General features: G+C 37.3%; 2 protein-coding genes across 3 annotated transcripts; one reads left to right on the forward strand and one right to left on the reverse strand.

Annotated features, from left to right (window-relative positions):
* Window positions 1–213: 213 nt before the first annotated feature.
* Window positions 214–4180, reverse strand: rspo4 (R-spondin 4; the record flags this gene model as incomplete). Its single annotated transcript, XM_079461048.1, has 4 exons — window positions 214–488; window positions 742–879; window positions 1240–1422; window positions 4078–4180. 4 exons carry the CDS (start codon window positions 4178–4180, stop codon window positions 214–216), a joined length of 699 nt encoding a protein of 232 aa, XP_079317174.1.
* Window positions 4181–10205: 6025 nt separating this feature from the next.
* On the forward strand, window positions 10206–16503 carry psmf1 (proteasome inhibitor subunit 1). 2 transcript variants are annotated; one of them, XM_079461340.1, is made up of 8 exons: window positions 10206–10323; window positions 10463–10601; window positions 11093–11245; window positions 11328–11410; window positions 11605–11790; window positions 15158–15211; window positions 15637–15795; window positions 16152–16490. In XM_079461340.1, exons 2-8 carry the CDS (start codon window positions 10473–10475, stop codon window positions 16201–16203), a joined length of 816 nt encoding a protein of 271 aa, XP_079317466.1. In that variant the 5' UTR covers window positions 10206–10323; window positions 10463–10472; the 3' UTR covers window positions 16204–16490. The 2 variants fall into 2 exon arrangements, with proteins under 2 accessions (XP_079317466.1, XP_079317465.1); XM_079461339.1 differs by having other exon boundaries at window positions 10224–10601; window positions 16152–16503.
* The last annotated feature ends 366 nt before the right edge of the window (window positions 16504–16869 follow it).

Consider the following 16869-nt stretch of genomic DNA (forward strand, 5'->3'; position numbering starts at 1 on the left):
TCAAAATGTTTTACAACGTCACATTGTGTTTACGATGTCACAAGCTATTTAACAAACTGTCACGATTATAAGACAACATCGTTTTTACGATACTTGCATCTTGGCCAGCCAGATTGTGGCGTCTATAGAAATACCATGTTTGGTTTTGAACCAGTAAAATAGTTTGGGATGTGGTTTGGGACATGGTATGATCGTACAACCATTTTTGGGGTCTTAGCCATTATATATACAGTCAAATTGAATGCGGTTGTGAATGACTTTCTCACGATAAGATCTTAGGTTTTTCTCACCTTTCGGACATCTCTTTTTCATTCGGCACTTTCTGCTTTCAGACTGAGCGGGACACGGCATTTCTGTCTCTTCAGGCGTTTGCCTGGACAGCCCACGGGTCCTACTCTGTTGCCCCCATCGGACTCCACAGCTCATACCGTTGTGTTGGCAAAGGCTCCATTCACCCCAGGAGCCAATGAGATTGAACATACAGCCTTCTGGTGTAGGGAGAGATAGAAGAACAAACAACAAATTCTACGTTCTACAGCTACGAGAAGAACAAAACATCACGTACAGGTAAGAGAAATAACAACGGAGGTTTTTACATCTCTGCCAGTTTCCAATCAATGTTAACAACATTTCTCTAACCCCACCTATATAGCCACAAATAAGAAAATATATCGTTTTTTTCCCCAAATGAAATGTATTGGCTGTTTATTTGTAAAGCCTAGGAATAAATAAAACACGTACCGATGCAGTCTGCGGAGTGGGCAAATGTGCCCTCTGGGCAGCTTTTGAAGCATTTCCCCTTGAAGAGCAGATATTCTTTTTTGCACTTGGTGCAAAAGTCTTTGTTGAAGCATCTCTCACACTCTGGAGCTTTGCATTCTGGGGGAAATATTAATGTATTTATTGTTTTGTTATCGTTGTCATTTATCTTCAAGACACTTCGTCTGTACATCCTCTAGTGTACAGTAAAAACAGCGCAATATTTGTATTTATTTATTTCTATAGCGTCATTATTAACATTGTGTTTATACTTCTCATAAGATAATATCACAAGTCATTCAACATCCATTGAATATTTTGCCTTAACTCTCCCTCTCTCTCTCTGTGTCTCTCTCATATTTTGAGTGTGATTTGCATTGTGCTACTGTATCTCAAACGAGTAAAAATCCTATCAGCATCCAGGACTAAACCTTTCCATTTTATCCTGTATATTCTCAAGCAGGTCTAGGATGAACTCACTCAAGCAGCGGTTGACATCTTTCCCTCGAAGACCGAAGTGTCCAGTGGGACAGGAGTGGACGCAGAAGCCGTGGTGACTCATGCCGTCTCTGTTGAGAAACAGGAAGAGACGCTCGGAGCAGCGCAGACAGCCATTCTCCTTCGAACACTCCACACAGCTCCTGCAATCCTGTCGCCAGCTCTCTGAAAAGATTTCAAATAATAAGCAGAAAACTATAAACCTGCTGTATTATATGTCATGTCTGTTTTATTGACAAGAGTCTAATAAAATATAGTGTGCAAGTAGTATATATATATATATATATATATCCACCCAATAATGAGACCACCCCGAGAACACCCAGAAAAGCTTAGCAACACCCTGGCAACCATGCATTATGTCGGCAAGCGTTTCACAGACAAGCACCAATGACATAGATTCTCCTTTTGTCATTAAAATCATACAGGTTTTCAAACATGACAGGGAAAGTAAATGACTGGGGTGTGGTGGCATATCACGATACAAAAGAATTACTATATGGTTTTTAGTGCGATATACTTTTTGGCTTTATGTATGCTTAATCCTATTGGTCAAGATGACCTGTATTAACATGTTTAATTTTATTTTTATTGTGCCGTATATACTGTATCACAACCGACATTTATAAAAATATTTAGCTTTGGGGAAATATATTACAGTATACTTTTATGATTAATTCGTTAAAAATATTAAATTGTGAATCTGAAAAGCTTTACTGTAACCTAGAACTTCCTTTCTGCATCCGTTTGTCCTTGTAGTTGTACCAAAGGTTTCTTTGGATAGGAGCTTCTGCTGCATGATTATTTACTCTCTTTCGTTATGAAAAATGTGTTCCCAATGTACAGAGTGCATGCCTGTTTGAATCTGACTGAAGCCAAAACCAAAAACTGGAGTGAGAAGACCCACTTCTGCCTGCGTCCTCCTGTTAGTTGAGAAGGTTTGCAGGGGGGAGACATAAACAGATGGTTTTGATGTTCATGTCCTTCATTAGCGACATAATGACGCAGCTGTGTTAAAGAACCTCGGTGAGCTCCGCTGAGAAACAGAAGAAGTTCTCATCATTGTGTTCTTCTTTGATTTGGACATGCGTGTCAATCTTGAAATTCAGATAATATGGAGAATCAAGACATATATATATAAGAAATGAGTACGGATGAGGATATGAACAGTATGGGGTAGAGCTCTGAATGAATTTGGTTTTGAATGAAGAAGGTCCTCGGGTTCGTGTATAGATGCAATTCTTTCTGTAGACAATCTGATCTTGGGCAATTCATGTTTTAATTTGTTAGTTTTACGAGAACAAGTTAACAAAAACAGTTTACTTGGCATTGCATGACTGACCAGACTAACATCAGGCCTGTCAAAGAGCAATAAATGTTAAGTGATTAAAGCAAGCGCTTGCTTAAAGCTTTTCACGCCTTTTAAAGCTAAGCTAAATAAAACTTTTCTTTATACTAGAGAATTTTTCATTTTAAAGCCGCGTGATACCTTCACCCAGTTATTACTTATCAGGTCTTCTTAACTAAGAAAAAGATTGTGTATTTTGCAGACACTTTTATCCAACGTGAAAGAACCCACATCTTTGGCGTTGCTTGACTTCTTCGTGCTCTGTCTTTTGAGGTGGTCAAAACCTAAAGTTCAGTGTAATGACTGAGAGTCTGTTCAAATAGAATTCACAATCATAAATTATAAGCAATTCTTTTGAAACATCATTGGCAAATAAACTGACTGATCTTGCCATCATCTACCAAGATTTACCAACCGCCTATATTTCAGTCAGGTATTCTAAAAAACATGTTCATAAATATTACACCCACCTGCATAAACATCTGTTGTACACCATTAATCTAACACCAGTCTGTCTACTGTTATGCTATAGTGTAAAAATGACAATATCTGACTCATTTATTTGGAAGTATTTAGGAAGATGTGTTATTTTCCACAGTCTACTTTTTTAAAAATAAAGTTCATATTTTGAAAGTTATGAATCTTAGTGAGATTTAAGAAGTGCGTGATTTCATCGCTTAAAATAGCTTATTCGTGAATTATGCGGTATAACTTTCTGTACTATTTGGAAATAACGAATTTTTAATTATTAAGTGCTTGAATACATGGTAAAAAACAACCGGCAGAATTCTCTACAAATGTGGTGACGATGTATTATTACGGGAGGCCATTTAGGGGCTTGAATATTTTATGGTAATTAATTCCACCAATTTATACAAATTTTCATAAAGTTAAAGTATTGCATTTTCTTCGCTCAAAGAGCTTTTAAATTCTTGTTACTTTTTAAAAGTTGTTTTTAATATTTAAAGTGACCTTTTAAAAATGAAAGGCTGATTCGGTGGTTCACATCAAAGGAAAAAATGTAACAGAAATGTCTTATTGCAGCTACAATTTCATGTATCAAAATTGCGTTAGTAAATAAGGTGCGAAACAACAGCAACATTATGAATATTCAATAAATATTACATTTAGTGTTGTTATAAGTTGTAAAAAAACAAATTTGCCCAAATATATATTTTATTCGTACAGTAGACTGCAAAGTTTGCTGCGCAACGAATGCGTATTAATAAAGAGTTCAATTGATGAGCGATGGAACGCGGCTCATCCAATCACATTTTAGAATCGGATCCATGCGGTTTATAAATACATAAACATTTACATCCGTAAGCAATATTTGGCGATCTTTTGTCTTGCTTTAGCGCAGGACATTTATTTGAGCAACATGATCGAATCGATTTCACCAAATAACCTCTAAACAAGATCACGGTCATCAAAAAGCAGACTGGATTGTAAATGGATTAAACATTTCTTACCGCTTCGTTTTCTCGCAGCAAACGTCAAAATACTCATCTGAAAAAGCAGAGAGAGAGCCAAAAGTTGCCAATGCATCTGGACAAGCAACAGGTTCCGTAACATCTGCCTCCCTGACAAAGTGCCTCTGAAAAAGAGCACGTGCCCTCCCTCTCCGCCTCATCCTTAGCAACCTGATGCTCATCCTACCCACGTCACTTGATCTCTATAAATTACAAATAGAAAATAAATCTAATAAATAAATCTCCCCAACATACTGTTTTTTAGAAATCACTCTGGTTTCACGATGCTGTTTATGTATTCCACATTTTCATGTAGCCTATATGAGACGTGCTTTGATGTGGCAAAACTTTTCCATTTCTCAACTTTTGACCTTTCTGCCCAAACCATAATACTTAGCTTAACTCTTCCATCCCTCTATATTTGGATGGTTTAGGAAATCGAGGTTATTTCTTTAAACACACAGCGGACCGCTGGAGCACAGATTGAATTTTGGGATGTGTTTGCTGTGGTTGTGGTGCTCTAAATCGTGCAGATTTTTATACGTTATCCAGAGCTTTGAGGTAGGGTTTGTTTATTTTATCGTATAAAGTTTAGGGTATCATTAGAGATCTGAGGGAAAGAAGGCGTATATATTTGAAAATGTCTTGTATGCCATCTGCACATCTGTATTTTTTCATGATCTGTGTTAGCGGATAACAAATGTTTAACACACACAAAGAAATCAGAATTACACTGAAAATGAGCAGATATAAACAAACAAATCACTGAAGAGAGATTTTGAAGCTAATTATGCTACCATTGCTTCCAAATATTACAGAGGGATGTTTACAATGAATGTAAAAATCTGTTTGTATCTATTTTGGTCTTTCTTTTTGTCTTGTGCTCAATTGCTTGCATGGAAATACCATTTACAGGATGTTTATAAAGAATTAAGAATTAGAACAAAAACACAATTGAATTTCAGGGAATGGATATATCAACATAAAATGTAAACTTGTATTTATGCTCAACTCTTCAATTTTTATTTGCTTTTATATTTGATCCCTTTTTATGAAAATATAGCAATAATAAATCATCCTTGTCCACTGATTATCAATGTAACAGAACAACAGGAAAAGTGTGTTTACTTTTGTCATTTTAAAATATTATTTTAATTTGATGTTCTGAATAACAACATTACTTTATCATAATATATTTTCTTAATTTTTATGTGTATTTAGGCAATGCCATCATTTTTGTTGGCCAACTACCTTGAAGTACCATACTGGTACATAAATATGATTTCATTACTCACCTGCAGAACCATTTGTTTGGAAGCCCAATATCGGGGTCCGCTGCACGCACATTGCAGGCACAGAATAGAGTATCGTTGTGAAATCTTGATTTCTCTCTATTTTATAACCAAGCTTAAAATGCATGGGGGGGATGGATAGGAGCCATTACAATCATGACGTCCAACCAAATGTACACCAGATGCGACGGGTAAGATACTGGCCATTCAGAGGCACGCCATGCACCAGTCGCACAACACATCTCTTTGCATTCACTTCAAATTCATTCAAAGGCTCAACCATCCCGAGCCCATCATCTGTTGGGATGTCAGTCTGTTGGATTGCTTGCCTGTGATATGAATGTAGTGATGGGGCAAACTTCCCCCTGTTGGCTCGTGGTGCTTTGTACTGTGCTCAATAAAGTACCCGATTTGAGTCTCTCTATAAAGCCCTGATAAGAAAAGAACACACACTTGATTTGCATACTTTTTAATAATTAATGATTTTCCCCCTATAATCTCTAACTTCTTCAACAATATTGCATCTTGGATCATCTTTATATATGTATAATATAAAGTATGTATAATTATAATCTGTTTCAGAGAATAAGACAATTGCTTCATTCGAAAATCTGCAGGTGAGATGCATTCTCAGATACACGTACAACCTGACAGCTCTTCCAAAAGCTAGATACCTTATTTCGGCCAAATCTAAGACAGCATTGCATGCATTCTTCACAACGAGAACTATTCCCAGAATGGGTTACAATGGGCATGCAGAACAAAATACATCCCAAAAAATATACTCATGTTATATTTGAATTTTGTTTTAGTGTCAAAGACTATTTTTCACAATATCTGCACGTGCTACGTATTTTTATGACTGTTTGAAGACCAGGTTGTTAACTTAGTGTCATTGTTTTGGACGATCGATTGACAGAAATGCAATATAATATGCATAACTATGTTTTCAGAGGTGCATTAAGATCTTACATAATGAAGTGTTATGTTTTTATTACCTTAGAATGAGTTATTTCTATCTACATACACCGCGGGTCCCCTTGAATTCACCATGTTGTTTCTACAGAAGCCCTAACGGACAAACTGATCTACAGAGCACGCTTCATAAATAGGCCATCTCCTTCGGCAAAGAAGCGAACACCTGACGACATAAAAAAACTATTCTATGGGGATTATATGTTTTGGAGAATCCTAAATATTTGAATGAAAGGCACATGCATGTTTGATTTCTTTGAAGTGAAGCATTGTCACTTTTCTGAACATGGTATACAATTTGAGGAAGATTAATAAGAAATATTTCACACCTGGCATACATTTCCAAAACAACCATTTTAGTTAATAGACAAGTTTAATAGACTGTTTAACAGGGTTTTTTGATTGACACATGGATTGACAGTTTGGATTAATCGTATAGCAAGAACCCCAATCTGTCAGGAAAGATGTGGAGACATTCTTTGATGAAAGAAGGAAAACTTTCAAGTGCTTAGGACAGTTTTTAGCACAGATATATAAAGCAGCAGGGCATCCCAGATTAGGGCCATATGCTGCACCTGGGCTGTGTTGTGATGTGAAATACTGAAGAGGAAAAAGCTAACAAAACACGCCATCGGACTAGTCAACGAGCTTCTTACATTCTAAAAAACATCATGTGACTTTTATGATCATCATAATGACATTAAGACAAAGCCATGTTTGAAAAGCCATCCTTAATGAAACACACTTTGTTTGTCCAAGGTTATTTTAGTTACCAATTACCAAAATGAAAACTTAGAAAGCGTTCCTGTTCAATGAAATCAAATAAAATTTTGATAGTTTTTTTAAAGCAGTAAAATTATAATAACACACAAAAATAAAACAAAAATTAAATGTAATTAATCTTAGGCCTAGTCCACACATACACAGGAATTTTTTAGAGCTTTTCCTTCCTCGTTTAAAATAAAAACCTGCATCCACACGAAAACGCAAAACACGCTATAAATCGCTGTCAAAAGCATGACAAACCAATAGGTGGCGATATAACCCTATCCATAAAGCTGTGTTGGCCAATCAGAAGCCTGAAATCTGATGTCAAACAAAGGAGATAGCGGCACGCATTCCAACATCATACGCCAATTCTCTACATGACAACACTGAAACGGTAGTTTCTACAAATCTTCACCCTGGCAGGAGTTTTCAAAAAAGTTTGGTTTCAGTGAACGAGTACTGCATTTATGTGTGGACGAACAGCCAAACCGCATAAAAAAAAATTTGGTTTTCAAAAAACCTGCATTCGTGTAGACAGTGTCTTATATAGCAACATTAAGAATAAACCAATAAATTATACAATGAGAAAAGCACATAACAAAATAGCTAAAGTTTTAACCAAATTTAACTCAAAATCTAAAAATAAAAGCTAATTTAAATTATTATTAAAACTAAATAAAACTAGAATCAAAACTATAAAAACTCTGGTTTGTTCTACATTATGTCTTCTCAACAAATATATTTAATATAGAATATCATACATTTGGTCAGGGATGCAATTAAGTCAGATCACCCCTTCAAATAAATGACGTTGGCCAAATTTTGATCACGAAAATACATTGTGTATATGCATTAGCGTATGCATTCAAAAGATGCTACTGTATGCAAAAAATGTTGCGTGATTTGTGTGCACAACCTGCGTTTCCATTATCTCAGATGTGAATAAGCAGCTTGTGAAAGTAGCTGATGAGGCTACAGTAGTCTTTAATTTGTGCACACAATGCTTGTTTTTCATGATAATGATACCTCGTGTCTGGGTTTCATTACTGCAAACCGTCGTACTTGGTGGCCTCATTCTCAAAGAATTCTGTAGCAAACCTACTGTGACTGTGTGGTATGAGACCTTATGCCAACAGTATGTGATCTTAAGTCAACACATCTCTTCAAGACAAGAGGGCTTTGGACATCTCCATGCCAGACATCTGTGGGACTCAAAAACCGAAGTTATCTAATCTTTTCGACATGAAGAAGACCAAAAACGTGGGTTCCATGGTCACTTAATTTAGAGGAAATGCTACTGACAAATGCCAGAATGTTATTTTGCTGTCTGATTAAGAGTCGTTCAGAGTGTTGCGGTTGCTTAGTTGATCTGGATGGTTAATATGTGCTAGGAAAATGCTTATTAGCCATGAATCAAAAGAGCGCAACCCCAGATCTTTGTGACTGTACGTTGTTATGCCATTTTTGTCCTTGTCTGTGAGCAAACAAAGGATATAAAGTAAAGCCTTCTATGTACGCATGACAAACTTTGACTTTGATGTTCTTATTTGTGCTGTAAGTAAATATATAGAACATTGAGGCCTTCTCTCGGAAATCAGCTTCTGTGCAATGTGTTTTCAATGCACTGAAATGTAAACCACATGGGTTTGCTATCGTTCCTCCTAGCTTGAGAATGTCAGCCAAAGTCCTATAAAGAACGAGAGAATTCTTTCATTCTTACATCATTTCCCAGGGCGGAATGCTATACTATGGTCAAATGTGTTTGGGCAGTAGTATTAGTAATACTAAATTGATGTATACAATGGAACTGATGTCCAGATCCCACAGTATTACAATGGTAAAAAAGCAATAGCTACCATTTTTGGTGTTTATTAGAAATGTAATTAGGAACCATCCACTATAAGCTAAATTTAGCCTTGAAAGACTCCACATTCAAAGAGGCTCAAGCACAAAGGCCCAGCGGTTTAGCAGTTGTTTTGAAACCTAGGTTTCTTTTTTTCTCATTCAATACAGGGGAACCTTATCTGACAGTAACATTCTTACTTGTTCTCTTTGATGGATCAAAAGGGTGATATCAGGCTGAATCTCTGAGAACCTACCTGATGTGGTGTTAAAAGTCAGCAGTGTTAATCTGAGACAAGAATGCACTTTCTATCTAATAAAACACAGTGAGAACAGTATCTGATAGTAATATTCTCAGCCGTCAGATAACGTTCCCCATGCTATAACTAGCAAACTTTAATTTTAAAAGGCTCCACATTCAAAGCGACCCCAATCTAATTGTCCAGTGGTCTAGTGGTTACTGCATGGGGTTTGATGGGTGCAGGTTGTTTGGTGGAGGCCTGGTATTGGATTTTTCTCATTCAATACATGTGATCCTTTTCTTACAGCAACATTCTTAGTCGTTAGAAAATGTTCTCCTGCTTTGATGGAACATTTAGTGATTTGAAACTCCGAGACATTTTTGCTTTGCTGTTAAATGAGAACGGTATCTGACGGTAATATTCTCAGCCGTCAGATAACGTTCCCCCTGCTATAAATGGCAAAATGTAGCTTTGAAAGGCCCAGGGCCCGGTTGCAAGAAACCCCTTAGGGTTAGAAAACCACTAGTAAGGGTTTTCTTACCCTAAGGGGTTTCTTGCAGACCCAGCCCAGGTCACAACCGAAACGGCCCAGTGGGACATTCTTAGTTGTCAGGATATGTTTTCCTGCATTGATGGACAATTTAGTGATATTTGGGAACATACTTCTCGTGTTGTTAAAAGTCAGCAGTGTTAACGTGATACAATTATGAACTTTCTATCTAATAAAACACAGGGAGAACAGTATCTGACAGTAATATTCTCAGGCCTCATAAGGTTCCCCCTGCATTAAAATGCTTACAAAACTTCTTTATATAGTGTGTTTCGGGCCTTATTCCAGTAGGTGTTTATGGTCATCTTTGAGGCATTCTTGTTCGTTTTCAAACCAGGGTAGACATGAACTGTATGTATTGCAGGTATACGTCTACATCCAGTATGTAATATATGTGTGTTTAGATTAACGCGAAGTTATTGAAATGCTTTAAAAAACAAGTGCCGCGTAATATTTGCAATGGCCGGAACGACTCAGGACGGAACGAACGTCGAGACACTGGTACACTCCGGATAATATTTCCCGTCGGACCGACATGACCAACCAAAACAATAACTTCTTGAATTAATCTTTAAATGTCCGTATTGCACAGAACAGAACATCATCCACCGCATTCAATATTATTAATAAGGCTTTCAAAATGTATCTGCTTGGGCGTGATCATACTTAATTGTCGCTAAGTTTCTTCTTTTGGTTTCGTTTCTTCTGTTATCAAGAGTTTTAAAGATGGCAGGACTTGAGCTGCTTTTCAACTGCGTGTCAAACTCCTTAACATGTTCGCAGGATGCTTTGATCTGTTTTGTGCACTGGGAAATAGTGAAAAGCGGCTATAAATGTCTGGGGATCGGAGACGAGGTGAGTAAATGGTGACTGTTGTAAACCCATGAAAACTTCTTATGTTTCTCTATTGCTGCATGACTGGTGATTTTTTTACTGAAGTGCGACGCAGAAGGCATTGATCAATTAAAAACAGCAGGAATATAATAATAAGCTTTATATCAGAAAGGTACGCTGAGATATTTAACCCACTGGTGCCATTTACTGTAACTTCTGGGTTATTTGTATGGATGGATGGATGGATGGATGAAGGAAGTCAGTGCACACAGGTGTACTTGTTTGACAACCAGACAGTCTCAAAATGTTATAATCATTGAGAAATGTTTTGCTTAAATGGTTTGTACTTTCATTTAAAATCCGATTTGATTATTTGTATATCATTTGATCTTTCTTTACCAGTCACATAGGTGCTTTGCAGCATCTTAAATCTAAAATGTTTATGTTCAGAGCCAAGGCCCTGAATAATCGTGTTGTAAATGTTTTAAATTCGTCTTCAATCCTTCTCACAGCCTGGAAATGAAGAGAGGAAATCAGAACTGCTTCCTGCCCTTTGGAACGGAAGCAAGGAGCTGTATACGCTCCGATACAGATCAAATGATGACAAGTCCAACTTGCTGCTCAAAGCTTTCACCGTGGATTCAACTCTGATTTTCAATTTAATGGTAATAAATCGTCCCTTCAATTTTGATTTCATTATATAGCTAAATTGTGGACGACTTTCTAAACTTCTTTTTATTTTTGTAGGACTCAAAAACAGAGAAAGTCACAGACCTGACAGTCAATGTCAACGATTACATTGATGAAGCCAAACTGCAAACATTTGAAAGGTCTTTCAAATACTTCGAGTGTTAAAAATAATTTGTTTCATGTTCTTTTTATGATTGCTTATAAAATAGTTTAAACTGTGAGCTGGTATCTCTTATCGTGTATTACTGTTAATTTTAAGCATGAACCATCATTCTGTATTTGAGTGTATAAGAAGAATTTGTGTAATAGATTGTATCTTTATCTTTATCCTCAGCGTGTTCAAGAACACGGATGAACTGATGATTAAGTTGCAGTCCTCACTGCTGCCTGTAGAGAAGAAAGAGCGACAAGAAAAGACGGAGGGAAGGAGAGAGCGAGAGAAAGCCACAAATTCAAGAGATTCTAACGACCCTCTCCTGATCCCGCACAGAGCCCCTCCAACCAGACACCCACCTGACTGGTGAATATCTATCCGTCCTTTCTTTTTTCATGCAAATTATACTGCACACTGTGTTTCAAGGAGGCCTTTAAGAATTTCAATAGGCAGTATTTGATGGAGTTAATAGTCTATAGAACACGTTTTATTCATCCTATCGGGAAGCACTCAAGCAGCCTTTAGTTTCTATGGTTACCCCCTCAGGTGGCCCAGACTTATGTTCACAACACATTGATTTTATGTTTCTCTCTTGTTATGCATTCTGCTTCTATGGTCTGTTCTGAGAACAGTCATCCCGCACTCCTAGTAACAACGTTATCGCAAGTTCGGTTATAAATGCTAAACCAGTGAATGTCAGTGGAGTCTAGTTAGATGTCTTTACATTTTATAATGATAAACAATATAATATTTGCAAAGTTTTCCAAAACACTCAAACAGGAAGTCCTGCCCCAAACCCACACCATTAGGTGCCCCAAACCCACACCATTAGGTGACCCAAACATTAAAAATGTCATGATAAAACAAAGCACAATCTTTGAAATCTTTTTTTTAATGCAATTTGGACCTATATGTTTAGTTTTCCATATGTTTGCGCAAGTTAAAAGTTCATTCGTGAATGACAGAGAGAGGCAGGACTGTTTGTATTCGTGTGAAGGACGTTATGGAGTGCTCTGGGAATTTGAGAGAGAGTTGTGGGGGTGTGTGTGTTGTCTAGGCGTCAGCTCATGTCCTCCATCTTATTTAATATTTAGCAGTGCGGTTCCTGAGAGAGCTCTCACTCCTGTGCTGTGTCTATTTTTTGAGGCACTGAGGTTTGTGGGTATTATGTGACTGGCACCGCAGACCGTCGAACAGAGCAGTGTTGTGTGAAAGAGCGAAGGAGACTGAGAGAGACTGTGCTTCGTGGTTGCTAAGGAGTTTTGGGTGGTTTCTAGGGCATCACTAATGAGTTCACTAATGCAAATCTAAAATACTAAATTGGCTTAAAATGACAAAAACGAAATATTTGGTTAAAGTGAGAAAGCAGAGCTGGTGCAGTGGTCCCTTTACAGACATGGCAGAAACCCAGAGATGCATTTGGGTGTTTGTCTTTCACTTCCCCTTCCTGGGTTCACGGTGACCCCTATCAGATTATTTATGATGTCAGCCATTTATCGACTCGGGCTGTGGCCGTGGACGTGATGGTAATTCAGTCAAACGTTCTCTGCTTGCAGACACTGCCAGGTGTCTTCATTTAAAGACAAAGAACACGTGGCCTTTAAGAACGTTTAGCTGAGTCACACTGGCACATTCGGTTATGTGGCGACACTATAATAAGTTTAAGTTCTTTATCATCTAAATGATTACGAACAGAAAGCAACATGAATAGGAATAGTTAATAGTCTGTAAATTATTTAGGATCTGTCCGAAATTAAATAATCCATTTATCCCATTTTAATATATTAACAAAGGATAGCTCACCAAAGATGACAATTCTTTCATCATTTATTCACTGTCGTGTCATTACAAACCTGTGTGACTTTCTTCCGCAGAACACAAAACAAGATATTTGGAGAAATGTTGGCCATCAAACAACATTGGACTACATTCACTTTCGTTGCGTGTACACAAAACCAATGAGACATTTCTCAAAATATCAGTTTTAGTGATACAAAGTCATATACAGTTTTTAAATAACATAAGAGTGATTAAATGATGATAGATTTTAATTTTGCGCTGAACTATTCCTTTAAGCCACACTTATTGCATTAGATGAAAAAACACCACAGAAAAACAGACACCGAAAAAGCAGGGGTGTAATTTCCTCTGGAGATGTCCCTGTCAGTACACGATCCGTTCCACCTGCACGATCCGTTCACGCATGCGCACAACGATGCACGATCCGTTCACGCATGCGCACAACGACGTTGTAGAAACCGCTCATGCGCAAATGATGATTTTGTTTTGCGACGATTTACGACACTGCACGATCTGTTCCACGCTTGCGCAGCTTTGTTTTACTTTATTTATATTTTTTACTGTTAAATAAAATACAATACTCAATTTACTTCGCTTCGTTCCACCTGGTCTCATTTCACTATGCGATCTGTCAAGTCAGTTTGAAATACTGTAATGTTTCCCCTGACTTTATAATTTACATGAAGAAAGAACTACAGTCTAGTTAGACATGCGTGTTATGTTCCTTATTGGCTTCTGTAAACGACATTGAAGGGATTATTTTACTAATTTAGATTAAATGGATAGATATATTAGCCTATATATAGGCCCATACTAATAAATTACTACATAAAGTCAACTAGTATTATCAGATTTTAATTAAAAAAACGACACAAACTGTCTTTGACAATACTACTGACCTTAGATCGAAACACGGTAAGGTTAATAGACATGATACAATGAATCGCAAAATGGAGTTTGGATGAAACTGAAGATTTGCAGTCGATAAAAATACTTTATTCCACATGAAACCAAAATCATCTATGTTCATGTAACAACTCTATTATTTTGGATTGGCAACCACATAAACACATCGTAATCATGGTAACGTAAGCGACATTTCAAAACGTAAACAAAGAATATGCCGCCAGTTGTGCCGCCTGCCGTCAAACGTTTCATCGCCTGCGTCACGGTACAAATAGTGTAGGAAAACCATGACGTTTTCTAATACGTAATTACGCGCATGCGTGAACGGATCGTGCAGGTGGAACGGGTCGTGTACTGACAGTTCCCCCTCACTTTTATAAAATCCTGTTTGTGTCCCCCTCACTTTCAAATGAGTTTGCAATGATTTTTTTAACAACACGCCATCACCGCCCCGGAGAAGTACTAAGACCGAGCAGAACACTGAGAGTCTGCCTCTAAAAATAGATCACTGAAAGATTGTTTTCAATCATGTGGTTTTGATTAGAATTTAATAGAAATTACGCCTGATTTATTACTTTTTCCATTTAATAAGGACTTGTTCTTTTAAAAGCAGTGTTTATGACGGGGCTTGATAGAAACGTGGGCCGTTGATAGAAACGTGGGCTTGATAGAAACGTGGGCCGTTGGTAAGGTACGTTAAACCTTGTTAAGCATTTTAGAAAGTCATCCGGCTCGTCTCCTTCCGACCGCAGATTCAGGTTTACAATCTATGTTTTCTCAGTCAATACTCGCATTTTCCCCCTTCATGATCATCAACTTTTGCTACACAATAAAAATACCTTTTAGTTTCATGGTTTAATCAATTAAAACAATCAAAAACAACTCAAAACATAGGTATTTTGAATTTGTGATCAAATTCCCCCATTTTGTGTCCCCCCACTTCTCAAACCAACGTAACACCCTTGCCGGAAATAATTCAAACTCTATTTGTTCGTTTTATACACCTTTTTGTCGGTTCTGGTTTTAGGCCCAACCCAATGGCTCCATTTGCAGCAGGAGGAGCAGATCTGGATCCTTTTGGGTGAGAAATTCATCATCAAATCTATAATTGTGCTCATTTATGTGTCTCTTGCCCTCTTGCTTGCATATACAGCTAATTTTCATTTAGCTTAAATGCGCACAAATTCTTCTTTTTTGTTTGTGTTTTCATTGACACACTTACAAAAAGGTAATTTACCGAGATTGGTTTTCAGCTGCTCGTGTGATCATGAGTAGTAACCTTGTATGCTAAATAAACAGGATTTCCAGGCCACTAAGTGTTCATAATTTTAAACATATTTATCAAAACTTCTATAGTTATTTTTAAACATACCACTTCTTTAAAAAATGAAAGCTTTTAAAGAATACTTAAGAATTCAAATGAACGAGTGTAGCTTAAAATGATAGAGCATGCTTACTGAATTATTTATTGGACCTTGACTCACATCTCTGGTGGGGGGGTTTCAGTGGAAGGGCTGGAGGAATGATTGTCGATCCATTGCGTGCCGGGTTTCCTCGCTCAGGGTTTGACCCATCATCTGGTATTCCCGGAGTCCTCCCCCGAGGCGCTGTGCCCCCAGGTGCCCGCTTTGACCCATTCGGTCCAGTCGGGCGTCACAGACCGGGGTAAGAGACAAGCGTATATTCAGAACTTACTTTCTTCATTTGAGATTCCTAATCATTGTAGGAAAACAACCTCCAAAGGTATCTTGCGTACAACATACCTTTACAACATCTCTTGTGCTTTAGTGCTAGAACACACTTTTCAAGTTTACAATGTGGATTTTATTAGCTTTTGAAACTGCAGGCTTTCTATCACCATCTCATATTTGCAAAGTAAAACTCATGTTATTTTGTTATTTTTGTTCTTTATAGTTAGCCTAACTAGTTCTTTATCTTCTGTCAGTTACCTGAATTCAGATATAAAATATTTACATCATCTTGTCCATTTCTAATGTCATTTGTTCTGCTCTGATTTCCAGGCCAGACCCTGATCACATGCCTCCTCCGGGTTATGATGACATGTTCATGTAAATAAGAAACAACAACTTTCTTCTTGGAAGACTTGCTGTTTTCAGATGTTCCCCCGATATGCACTTTGTGTTTGAAAAAATCTACTTTAAAGGTGTGATGTAGTGTAGGATTTACTTGTTAAACAAAACAGGTCCTTATAATTCCATTTTAATTCCTGGTTTGTGTTTGACTCATTTTGTTCAGTTTTTGCTACTTACTCATTCTGTGTCTAAAAATTAAACTGCTATTTGTCCGAAAGACTGTTTCTTTGTTTTGATTGATCTATATTTCATTAAACATATTACTATAAAATGAAAAGTCCACCCACAGCATTCTAGCTTTCTGCCAGCGGGCTTTGCATGGACACACACTGCTTAAAGTAGGCAACACAGTTTCTTTTTATATAGTAGATTTAGGGGATAAGGGGAAATTGACAAAAATGAAAATTGAATTTGTTTCATCGTTTTCTCACCCTCGTGTCATATCAAACCTGTATGACTTTCTTCTGCAGAACACAAAAGAAGATATTTTGAAGAAGGTTGGTAACCAAACATCACTGGACCCAATAAACTTCCACTGTATGGACACAAAACCACCGATACATTTTTCAAAATATCTTCTTGTGTGTTGTTCAGGAGAAAGAGTCTTCTTTGAACAACATGATGGTAAGTAAAGACAGCATTTTAT

This window comes from Barbatula barbatula, assembly GCF_947034865.1.
Source record: "Barbatula barbatula genome assembly, chromosome: 7".
Lineage (NCBI taxonomy): Eukaryota > Metazoa > Chordata > Actinopteri > Cypriniformes > Nemacheilidae > Barbatula > Barbatula barbatula.